This window comes from Podarcis melisellensis, assembly GCF_964234715.1.
Source record: "Podarcis melisellensis genome assembly, chromosome: 3".
Lineage (NCBI taxonomy): Eukaryota > Metazoa > Chordata > Lepidosauria > Squamata > Lacertidae > Podarcis > Podarcis melisellensis.
In genome coordinates this window covers 57222181-57235041 of record NC_138530.1, presented here as the reverse complement: position 1 = coordinate 57235041, position 12861 = coordinate 57222181, and the positions used below count along the sequence as shown (strand labels likewise).

Sequence of the window (12861 nt, the reverse complement as noted above, 5' to 3'; positions counted from 1 at the left end):
ACAAGGGTAGCTCGGTAACTATATGCATTTATTTGGTGTGAAGGAATTAGTTTGTGGTTTGGGTTATATACGCACAAGAAGGAGCTAGGCATAGGAGGAAATTAGGAGGGGGAGGTCGAGTTCAGCACAACTCTGGGAGGCAAACTAGCCTTCTCTTTCTCTGGGCTCATTTTGCAGAGTAGGCTTCAGACAATCAAAGCTGGGCAGGGAATACCAGAGGCTGGTTTCTAAAACAGACGGATACAGGAAACAGCAAACAAATCTCAAAGCACAGCCTCACTTAAAGGTAGCAGATGTGGAGGCTGCCATGTGTAGGGAAAGTACCTCTGGAAGACAGGACAGGAACAAGATATACCTTTCCTGGACCTGTTAGCCAATCCTGAAGAATTGGAACTGGGGCATGTTGAAACTGGGTCAGGAAGGGAAAATAGAAGTGCAGCAGGCAAGAGGAGGCCCAGAAATGTTTGTTGTTATTATTTATTTATTTCACAAGATTTATACTCTACTTGAGATTGTATATTAAAATAATCAAAGTGGTTTACAAAAAGATAAAACAATAAATAGCTGTATAGATTGATACAATATATATTTGATTTTTAGTGCCACACATATAATACTAAAATATTCAGTTATATCAGTTTGAAATCCTACGGAATAAATGAATAAGTGTGTCCCTCATAGATATTACACTTCTTGAGTTCCAAAGGAACCCAAACATAATTCAGGAATGCCACATTGACCATATTTACAGACAGAAATATCTGGATTTTCTGCTTGATGAACTGCTCCTTACAGTGAAACTTTTGTGAACTGTAAGCCTTTCTGGCTTGCAGAAATCAGCATTGTGTGTACATAGCATACTGTATATGCCTAAGTGGAAAGAGTTTAATGCAGATTTTTTGGACAGGTATAAGCAAACTCAGCCCTCCAGACGTTTGGGGATGACAACTTCCATCATCCCTAGCTAATAGGACCAGTGGTTAGGGATGATGGGAGTTGTAGTCCCAAAACATTTGGAGGGCCAAGTTTGCCTATGCCTGCTTTGGACTAATGCTTTACTTTGGTCTATTCTTTAAGGTAAACTCCATAAAGTGCCCAGCTCCAGTTAAGAGTGCATATCAATGACATCAAAACAACAACCACCACAGGAAAGCAATATGCTTCTCTTCTCTTTTTGTTTTCAAGTGTAGTTCTCTTTTTGTTTTTTAGTGTAGCTCTCTTTTGCCCATAATAGCTATACACTCCTGTGTATAGCAGAACACTCCTGATAGAAGCGTTCAACTTTCTTTCTGATTGTCCTGTGTTTTGGCAAGTACTCTACAGCCAGCCTGAAAGTTGCCAGAAGCAGAAAGGTTTTCCATGCTGAGCATGCTTCAGCAAGTCTGGGCTAGATACTGTCTGGCAAAGATGCTTGTATTATGATGACCCCCTTCCTGTTATTTGCGATGCAGCCTGTTTACCTGACTCATCTGCAGGGTGGAGTGGCCGCGTGCTGTCTCAAGGGGCTTCTGAGCACTCAGTGTAGTGTGTATGCTGACAGAGATTCCCTGGTGCTTGTCATGTAGTAAATTACTGAGTTTTGAATTACAGTTAATGTTTTCTGGGTGCAGTGTTGGAACTACCACAAAGAGGGGCCCCAGGCTTGATAATATTGATAGAATGGTGACTAATATGTTTCTCCCACAGTACATGCTTCTGACATGCTTCTGACCACTGCTTAGTCATGCAAAGCTTTGTGTTGTACATTTGTACAGTGGCAGTTTTGCTGCCTCAGTCTTGTGCAGAGCTACATAGCCACACCATTACAGGATGATGGCTGATAGGATGAGGATGGTGCTGGTGCAAGGTAACATAGAGGCTCGCCATACATATATCCTCCAAAGAAGCATAGGACCACACTTTAAGTGTCAGAGGGAAGAAATGCTTAAGTGGCGGGAAACAATAAATGGACAGGGTTGGAGAAATTGTGTTCTGTTTGGTACTGAATTAGAGAACAACACATGTCACTCCACACCATGCACTTGCTTCCCCACTTGTGTGCGTAGTATCATTTATGAATGGCATGTCCATGTACAATTTTTGGCTTTTGTCTGCATTATACATGTGAGTGGCTGCTTTTAAAACAGTGTTTCCCAACCTTTTTTGGGCAAAGGCACACCTGTTTCATGAAAAAAATCTCGAGGCACACCACCATTAGCAAATGTTTAAAAAATAAAAAACAAGTTGATTGAAATAAAAAAATAATAATAAAACAAGTTGATTGAAATATAACTTAAAAACAAGATTAAAATACAACATTTAAACATCAAAATGCGGTTGAGTTGCAGAATTCTGCAAGCAGAATAAATTCCACAGCCCCGATGCATTGGCACCTCGTGCCGTTTGAGTTGCAGAATTTATTCAGCACACAGAAAATGGCCTTTTGGGGGGTGAATGTGGATGAAGCAGGAAGAGAACTTAAAAAAAAAAAGGCATGCATGAAATCTAGCCCCAAACACACACACGCACACTTTCCCCAAAGTGGTTGATGACGCAGGATATTTCCACATGCTTCAAAAATGCACATTAAATAAAATGAGAGAGAGGAGTGCACGCACTCACCTGCCAGCCTCGGAGCTGTGGAATGCAGCGACATGAAGCAGTCTGTGTCCTTCCAGGCACCAACTCAGACCTGCCGTGCTTTTTCGTTCCCCCGGCGTCGCTGCCTTCATCCAGCCGGATGCCTCTCCTGCCCAAGGGACGTGTCAGCAGCCACCCGGCGCAGGACGGCCCCACTTCCTGCTGCCCACAAGGCTTTGGGGTGAGAAACACGGAGGGGCAGGAGAGTGGAGGTTCCCTTAATTGGAAAAAGCAGGGAGGCAGGCTGCTTGATGCCTGTTGAAGGGAATCCCCCAGGCAGCGGAGCAGCTCGCCCGTCGAAGCCTGCACGGTGGCTGCTGCACGATCACCCGCCGCGGGGAGCCGGGGGCGGCGGCGCGGTTGCCGGGCAGCGGGGGTGGTGGTGGCGGTGGCTGCTTGCCGCCCTCCTGGGTGGAGGCGGGCACGGTGGGCACCGGCACGGCCAAGGGCCCCTGCTTGGTGCCGTCGGCTGTGGGAGCTCGCTCGCTCGCCGCCCCGCGTGTGCTCACCGAGCATGCACAGGCCCAGTAGCGAGCGGCGATCGGATGTAGCGAGCGGCGATGGGGCTCGCCGGAGAGGGCGAGCCCCCTCCGCTCCGGCCCTAAAAAGGGCAAGCCACGCCCCCTCCAGCCAGCCGATTGCCTGGCCAGGAGGCGTGGCCGGATGGGATTCCCCTGCTCTCGCGGGGGCTGAGATGGGATTCCCCGCTGACGTGGGGGCGGAAGAGAATCCCCGCTCACGTGGGGAAGGGCAGGCCCAGTAGCGAGCGGATGCGCAGGCCCAGTAGCGAGCGGCAATGGGATGTGGGAGCTCGCTCGCTCGCCGCACCGCGTGTGCTCGCCGCCGCCGCCCCGCCTCTCACTGCCCGACTCGCCCGCCGCCACGGAACACGAGGCAAAGTTCCATGGCACACTGGTGTGCCGCGGAACACCGGTTGGGAAACACTGTTTTAAAAGACTGCCCAGAGTATAAAACAGTTATGAGTGTTAGCAGCTATGGAAGGACCAGAACAGCAAGGAAAGAACAGTGGGTATATTTTGCTCATGTAAAAGAACTCACAGTGCTATTCCTTGTAATTCTGTGAAGTTCACTGTATATCTGAAACATCAGCTTTAGAAAGTGCAAACTTCCTGATTAGATTAAGTGTTTGTTTAGTGTCAACGCCTACTGATGACCATTTAATTGAAATGCAAATGGTAGAACTATGTGTAAACATCCAGATATTTTGAGTCTCGGGTGGGAGTTGAGACAGGAAGTAGAGACTGACCATACCACAGTAGTTTAGCATAATGTGTCTGAATTCTGTCTAATTTCAAACCATAACCTAAAAAATCCCTCTCCCATGTAGCCTGGGAGATATTTTATTTATAAAGAACTGTTCGCTTCCATAAACAACTGTTTTTAAAAATTGCATAATAGATCATCACACTCCCCCTTCCTAAGGCATTTGTGTGGCTATAATTCACCAGAAAGGGATTTCAGTTTCTGCATCTGACAGAGTGGGTGTGAATCCATGAAAGTTTATGCCATGATAATGTTGTTAGTCTTAAAACTGCCACAGGACTGTTGTTTTTTTCCTGTAAGAGACTGACATGGCTGCCCCTCCAGAAAAAGGGAGAGAAAAAGAAGTGAATAAAATGTTGCTATCATTAGGCTGCTATCCTAAGCATAATTGCTTGGAAGCCAAGTAAACATGGTTAGGAATTGGGGTGTTTGGCTTGTTTGCTTCACTTGTGTAATTTCTGAAGCCCTCTGTATTATAAAGTAGCTGTGTTTAACAATAGTTTCTTTTCTTCCTCCCTCTGAACATTTTCATTGGGGCTTTGTTTGCCACCCTGGTCTGCACAAACAAGTAATTGTGGGGTTCTTCAACCACCACCACCTTTGTTGGTTCTGTTGGCTCATTCACAAAATCCACTATGAGTTTTCTTGAACATGTTGTTATTGTTGTTGGCATCTATCTGTCTTGGGAGACAATGGAAGAGTTCACCTTCAGGGGTAAAGTCAAACTGTTGGACAGTTACAAAGCCTGCTGTGGCTGTAAGGACCGAAGCCACTGTGGTACCTCGGGTTACAAACGCTTCGGGTTACAAACACTTCAGGTTACAGACTCCTCTAATCCAGAAGTAGTACCTTGGGTTAAGAACTTTACTTCAGGATAAGAACAGAAGTTGCAAGGAAGCGGCGGGAGGTCCCATTAGCTAAAGGGGTACCTCACGTTAAGAACAGTTTCAGGTTAAGAACGGACCTCCGGAATGAATTAAGTTCTTAACCAGAGGTCCCACTGTATTCATTGAATTGCAGAGTTGGAAGGGACCATCAGGGTCATCTAGTCCAACCCCCTGCCATGCAGGAATGTTTTGCCCAACTTGGGTCTTGAACCCACAACCTTGAGATGAAGAGTCCCATGCACTATTGACTGAGCTGTATTCAGTCTATATTGCCCCAGGGTAAATGCTTAAGGAAATGCACATTAAGAGGGAAATTAATTAATCATGGGAGAGAAGACACATTCTTTGATGTAGTTGGGCCCCAGAAATATTTGTCTTTCAAATAGCTTCTGTGAACAGGCATGTTCATGAGTATAGTGTTTTGCTTGTGGCGAATGAGTACTGAGGGGTTTTTTATATTTATTTATTACATTTATATACCACCTTCTCCTCAACGGAGCTCAAGGTGGTGTATATGGTTTTCTGTTCCTCATATCCTCACAACAACCCTGTGTTACATGACTTCAGAACACAAGAACTAAAGCTGGGTGGACAATATCTTCCCAGTTGTTAACACTGGATCATGGTAATGTGGTGACTTTTCTGTTAGCGACATATACTGTCAATTCATATACTGTATGTACCTAAAACCTTATTGTTTGAGTCCTGGTTGAACAATTCAAGCTGGAAAAGTCACCTTCCCAAGGAATGAATAAAACTTTTGAATGTATATGAATAGTAATTACTGACTTAGACATATTACCTATATGTAGATTTGTGTCGTCATGTTGTGAGTCCCCTCTCCAGGCTACCATTCTGCATTCCCAGCTCCCGTAGGAGAAACCGTAGTAACACATATGATGGTGGGTGCTAGTCCATTATAGTAAGTAGTAGAAGCAGATGTCACAAATGAGATGGGGGATGACTTAGTCTTAACATAAAACATCTGTGTGCGTGCTCTACTTTGCGCAACTTCTCAGGCCTTATGCAGACATTCCTACATTAGGGGAATGTGCATATCATTATAATGTTGGCTGATTCTCTCTCTCCCCCCCCCCGCTTACATGTGCATGGCACATGTGCATAGTGACCCCCCACAGCATGTTTAGGCTTCACTTATATGTGATTAGAGCCTACGTGCATTGGCATCTACATACAAATGTAAATATACTGTACACACATGCTTTCCAGTGCACAGAAGTCAGGTGTGCTGGTGGAGGCAGAGCCAGCTGCAAGAGCTTGATAGCACTACTATCAAAAACATATGCATAAGCTACTCATTGCATTTAGGCACACAACTAAAATGTTTCAAGTACAACTTTAGTGTGCATACATGTTTGCATGTATCACACATATGATGATGATGATGATACAGCCACAAACATCAGGAAGTTGTGATTCGCAGTACAGCTTTACCTCTGATCAAAGTATAAAATTACCTTTATTGAAAACAAAAAAAAATTCCTTCCAATAGCACCTTAAAGACCAACTAAGTTAGTTCTTGGTATGAGCTTTCGTGTGCATGCACACTTCTTCAGATACACACGTGTGCATGCACACGAAAGCTCATACCAAGAACTTAGTTGGTCTTTAAGGTGCTACTGAAAGGATTTTTTTTTTGTTTTGACTATGGCAGACCAACACGGCTACCTATCTGTAACATTACCTTTATTGTGCAGCAGTAAAAAAATTTGCTCCAAAAACACACACTATTATTTCTCAAGGAGACTCGCTAGTTTGCTGGGATGCTGAAACGTGAGAGACCCTGCTACAGAATGTGCCTGTGTAAAGAAACCGAGCCAATATCATGGTGGGCACACAGAAAAAAATGCAAGGCTTTCAGCCTAAGTTTCAAGAGCTTGTTTTTCTGACAGAGGTGGGTGGAAATTTAGGCTGCCAGACTCAAGTAAAAGTGTTCCTAAAAGGAGGAGGAAAGGAAACCTTAAAGAGGGCATTCCTGAAATCCTTGCGGGAAGCTGGGTTGGCTTAAACATTAACCCTGTTGAGTGGCGAGTGTGTTAAGTGCGTGTCTGCGTGGTGCGACTGGAGAACTTGGGCCAGTCGGCCAGAACCTTCAGCGAGGCTGCTCTTTCAACAGGCGATTTGTTCGCCTGTCTGGGGCTCATTGCCATGCGAAGGGGCTGACATCAGAGCACCTTTTGTTGCTAAAAGCTCTTTTCTCTGGAGAGAGACAGAGAGAGCAGTCATGTGGAGATGGGAGAGCCCATGTAGAGGGAAAGGGGGGAGGCAGAGAATTGGAGTTACCTACGAACTGAAAACTCAGCGCTGGCGCCTGATTTGAGGAGGGGGAACCTTACCGAAAGACTTCCTTTGGTGCCAGATGTATTTTGTGCCTGTGGGAAGCGATTCCCTCTCCCCAAAGAGGCGACCGCGACTCTCTGGAGCACCCCTGCGCGAGGGAAAGGTGGTCACGGCCAGCTTTGCTTTGCCACCCTGTTGCTCACCGCTCCAAGCAGGCAAAGTTTGTGCGGGGCATGGCAGTTTCTAGACGTGCCAAGAGTTGAGCCCGGGAAGGAGCTGCAGGAGGGAAGCGTCGGCCGCCTCCTCTGCTCTCTTCTGGGGCTGGAGCCTGGCGGGAAGGCGAAGGCAGAGGCGGCATGATGGAGTAGCCGGGCGGCGGCGGCGGGTCTGGCTTGAGCGCAGGGCTTGAGCCGGCGGCGGGGCGTGAGGCGGGCAGCGTCGCCCTTGGCTAGAGTCTCGGTCCGGTGGGGAGCGCGCCTTGAGCTTTGCTTTCCGAGGAGGCGACTATGGAGGAGGAACAAGCCGCCGGCGCCGAACCCCAGGAGGACAGCAGCATGCCCGAGAGTTTCTCCAGACTCTGGACGGATGTCATGGGGATACTGGTGAGTGACTGGTTTGGGTGGATTGGGAGAAGTGGGAGAGGGGGCTCGAAAGCTACCCAGCCTTGGCTGTGAGGCTGGTGGCTTTGACATCTCCTGAAAGTCATTCTTGGGGCGACTCAGTGCAAAAGTTCCTCTTTTGCGGAGCAAAACTTAAGAAAGGAATCCACGGGTTGTTTACGGAGAAGGATCCAATGGGGTTTCTTGAGCCTATGCGAAGTCGTGAGCCCTTTACGACCCAAATTGCCTCCCCTCCCCTTTGAATAGCACCTGTTGTAAAAAGTTAGTCAGATGAAATCAACATTACATTACAAGCACCTGCTTTACTATTCTGCTCCCTGTTGGTTTGCTTGTCCCGGCTATTCTTTAGGCTTAGGTCTCCATTTGTTGGAAGAATTGAATGTTGAGGTGGTGCTGTTTTTGGCTTTTTGGACGATCGCTTTCATCTCAGCCTAATCACGGTTTCTGAATATGATTATGAGCAATGTGCCTGCTTATAATCAGTCAGGTATCCTTGGGGATTTAATTTCAGTGGTAAAAGTGTAATTTCCACCAGTGAATTTTGCATACCTATCAAATAGATACAGTATTGCATGATTGAACCTCCTTTTCCAAGCTGATGTGTAAATTCTGCTACTTTTTTCTCTGCCTCTTAATGTATGATGTATTGAGGAGAACCTGTGTTTGTTAAACTTGTGCAGTTTCAACTTTGCCTGAACCAATATTTTTAACTGTGACTTTGGAGTTCACACACTTTTTTTAAGAGAGAGAACTGTAGAGTGATTTATCAGGTCTTCTATGGAGTATGCATGCAGAGAATTAAATATTTCTAATACTCCTTTCATGTTGCTGATTCTCTTCCTCCCTCCCCTGAGGTTCAATAATTCAATAGCTACGGCGGATCAAAAATGTTCAGCTACACCATACATGCCCTGAATTTAATTAGTTCAACTACTTTAACCACACCAGTTGCGGAATGGGGCTAGACCTGACTAATGGAAAACTTAACTCTTTCAGTATTTTTAAAGTGTTTATTGGCAGACAAGCAAAAGGAGAGTAGAACTGCTGTGATCGAAACTGTTTACTGACAGTTAACTGTAAGAAAAATAATAAGAAAAAGAACAATAATTGGATCCCCCCCCCCCGGTGTTTCAAACTGTTAGAGTAGTATTTAGCCTTGTGACCTCAGGCTAATTAAATTATATGCATTCCTAGGTATTATTATTTATTGCTTATAACCCTCTTGTCCTCAAAAGGAAGAGTGGTTAACAATAGACATAAAATAAAACAATAAAAATAGTGTAAACAACACATTAAAAATGAATTAAGCAGTATGATACAATTATCACAATCCAAAGCAGTCAACAGCACAATAAAATATATCAACAGAACCACCCTTCTCATGCTCTGAAGGCTAATAAAAATAAGTTGATGCTCAAATGGGTATAGCAATCTGAATACGCACTAGAAGAGAGTTCCACAAGTGAGTTGCTGCTGCTGAGGGCTTACTGAACGAAGGCATTACTAGCAGAGCCTCTCCAGCGCATCTTAAAAGCCCACGTTGGGTGGTACTGAGTGAGATACTTCCTCAAGCTTGGAGGCCCTGAATCATTTAGATTTATATTCAAGTACTGTACCAATACCTGGAATTGTGCCCAATAGCTTACAGAACAGCTAGTGCAGTGCAGTGCAGCACCTGCAAGATTGGTGTTAGGGAATTCCACTCTGCTGCCTCAGATAGGAAATGGGCAGCAATATTATGTGCCAACCGCATCTTCAGTACTTTCTTCAAGGACAACCCCACTTACAGCAAAATACAGGAATCCAATTTTGAGGTTATCAGAGCATGGACCAGTCACCACTGGTCCACTGGCTTTGGGCTCTCATATTTCAGTGGTGCGCTGTACAACGCTAAAATTCAGTGGTCCCCCTCCTGCCTGCTCAGTTCTACAGCATTGTTTTGGCGCCCCCTGCAGGGTGGTGCCCAGTGCGACCACACTGGACACGCTACCTTAAAACCGCCTCTGCCTAGACCTCTGTAACCAAGTTATCTAACAGTGTATCTTGGGCATCAGTTGAAGCTAGGCGTTAGTTAGCACTACTTGCCACTGTGGCCGCCTGAGCATCCAGTGTTGTATCCAGGAGAACTCCCAAACTATCTCCACATGATTGTCTGAAGATTTGGGATTAATGAATCTGTTCTGCTGAAAAGTTTTAGGTAGAATAAATAGCTCCAGAAAATGTCACAGGTTTTACAGAAGTGAGAGTTTCTGTTCTATGTATCTGAACTTGATTTGCCTTTATTTCAATTTACAGTTATCATAGATTTCAAAGGTTCTTCTTGTTATTAGTTGTTGTTTTTTGTAAAACTGTGTGTGCTACATAGAGTAATCTCAACAAGAAAGTAACTCAGAATTATCTCCTTTATGCTCAGTATCAACCTTTGTTACAAAGTTCATACCCTCAATAGGCCTCCATTTCCATCTCTTCCCCCCCCCCCACAAATGTATTAATATTATGTATTTATTATTTTTATACCCCACCTTTCTTCATCAGTGGAACTGAAAGTGGTGTACATGGGATTCTCAGGTGATCTCCCATCCAGGTATTGATCAGACTTGCTTAGTTTCAGTGAGGTGTTGGCCTCCATGTTTCTTCAGATCATGGTCTAGCACTCAAAAAAGGAGACCCAGATAATAGGGGCAAGGAGAAGGGGAGGAAGGAGGAAGGAAAGAAGGTAAAAAAACCCCTAAAAAATAAAGGCAAGCCAGGGATAAGGAGAGAAACAAGGGACACTGGTACCAGGCACTGTTGCTTGAGGCAGGTGGGGACAAGCAGCAATCAATGCATTAATTCCTTACATTCCACATTATTAATACATGTATTCATTCATATGTTGAACTACGACAACAGCAATGGGGTTTATTTCCTCTGCTTTTTATTGGTTTTTTAAAAAAATGAAAATAGTTGACTATGGATGAGGTTACATGGAGTGCATTTTCTGGCAAATTTTGGTACTGTGAGAGATGTACAAGGTGAGACAAACAGAGTTAAACTGGGTGTCTGGAGAAAGTTAATGTAGCAGAGAAAACACCAACCTTATTTTGCCAGTTTCATAGTGCAGTTGCCGGGGCAAAATGAGTCATTATAGCTGGTAATTCAGTGTGAAGATTCAGTGATGTAGAGTGTTTCAGCTTTAAAATGATGGAATAGCTAAACATCTCCTTTGCCTGCACTTTTATCACTTTAGAAACAAATAAAGAGAGAAGTCTTTATGTTCATGTCTGTGGAAGTATCTGTAGGGGCATAAGGAGTGGTGGGAAAGTGCTCTTCTTATTCAGCAGGTATTATGGGTTAGGGGAGCTTTGACTTTGACAGACATTTACTATGAGAGGGTCAGCAGTAAAAGAGAACTTTGCAAAGATCTCATTTGGAAGCCTACATTTTTTCAGGAAATTGTTGTGGATCAAATCTTCCCTTGGTTTTGGTATGCAAAAACTTTTACCAGGTATATTTTGAATATTACATTTTTTAAAAATCCTAGGATACAATAGGAGATGCTGATTATGGTATTATGTTAAATTGCAGTTATGAAAGCTGGCAGTGGAAATAGAGCCAATACAGTTCTTCACTGATTTCAGTCAGATTTCCCCCCCTGTAGTAATAATAATGGGAATAATAATGAGATAATTTTTTTGCTCTGGGTGTCATGAAGGTTGTGCATTTATGACAGTTTAAAAACATTTGCTTACTACAGATGAAATATATGCAGGAATGAGAGTCAGCATTTGGATTTGCTGAACTGGAAATGACTGTCCTGTTGCTTGTCCTAGCTAATTAACCTCATGAAATATTTCAGTACTAGTCATTGCATTAGAATGTAAGCATGTAAGAGTAGTTTTCCTGGTTATTAATTGGGTCGATATAGAATTAATTGTTTTTTTAAAAAAACGATCCTGCTGTAGTGTTCTACTAATCTTCCATACATGCGTACTCTGTGTGTGTAGACTTTATAGCAGAGCTTTCCAAACCTTTCATGTTGGTGGCACACTTTTTAGATATGCATCATTTCGCGGCACAGTCAGTTTTGCATCATTTCGCGGCTCAGTAATTCAGTTTTACTAGCAAACCAGAGGCTAAACTAACCCCTTTCCAGCTCCGGGAGCAATGTGGGGAGCGTTCGCACGACACACCTACACACTGCAGCTGACACACGAACGTGTTGCGACACACAGTTTTGAAAGCTTTGCTTTATAGTATACGCTTACGCATTTTGCTCTCAGTGTTGTAACTCGTTTAGTGCAAGTTGTAGTTATGAAGTTTAATCTTTGTAGGGAATCTGAAATGTATCCTACTTTGCATTGATCTTTTGATCAGAATAAATTATATATGTTCAAAGAAGCCAGTGGGGTTTCTGTTTCATAACAAAACTAAAATTAGAATTACATTTCTCTGGTGCAACTGTAATTTTACGAATTCCTATTACAGCAATAGGAATAACCCAGCTAACATTCTTTTCAGTGTGATATGTGCAGCAGAACTTTCTAGATGATTATTCCTGTTTTTTATAAGTAATACTGTAAAGTGTTGGACAAGAAATTCTGCTTATGATATAAAATGCTTTAGAAATTTTTTCTGTAAGAATTTCTTTCTGATGCTAGATATCTTTATTTGGATGGATTTGTGAATAATATGCTATTTAAGTATATGTATATATAATATTTACGAGCCTTAATTGGAAAATACAATTTTATTTTATTTCTTAAGAAGAACGTTTTGGGATAGTCTGCTTTAGGCTTGCAAAACTATGCTAAGTGAATAAAAAGCATAAGTTCATTATGGTTTAGTTGGCTATTGCTAGCAGTATGTAAACAGAACAGTTTCTCTGTATTGAGGTGAATAATGCCAGCTTACATATGCAGCAGGAATATTAACTATTGGCACACATAACTTTGTCATATGTTGTAGCATTCCTACCCACATTTTTTTAACAGTCAGCAATGTTGTGTTAGAAACTAGGATAGGAGCCATGTGGCTTCCAGGACTTAGGTTGTGGACGCCAAAACAAAAGGTCTAGGCACCATTTTTTTTGCAGCCCTGCAGGGGGGAAAGAAAGCTGCCAGGCAAATCAGTCTACAGGGTAGCATGGCAGCATGTCTTTTGCTGCCGCT

At 43.6% G+C, this 12861-nt stretch overlaps 1 protein-coding gene across 5 annotated transcripts in view; it reads left to right on the top strand.

Annotated features, from left to right (window-relative positions):
• Positions 1-12861, top strand: part of LOC309366493 (SAM and SH3 domain-containing protein 1-like) — a 515345-nt gene that overhangs the window by 388893 nt on the left and 113591 nt on the right. The window contains exon 1 of one of the 5 annotated variants that reach the window (XM_081905129.1): positions 7075-7693. The exons of 3 other annotated variants lie outside the window; for them this stretch is intronic. In XM_081905129.1, coding sequence (XP_081761255.1) covers positions 7598-7693 — 96 coding nt within the window. In that variant the 5' untranslated portion in view covers positions 7075-7597. Of the gene's footprint in view, positions 1-7074; positions 7694-12861 lie in introns of those variants that run through there. One more of the 5 variants, XM_081905132.1, reaches the window with a different exon arrangement.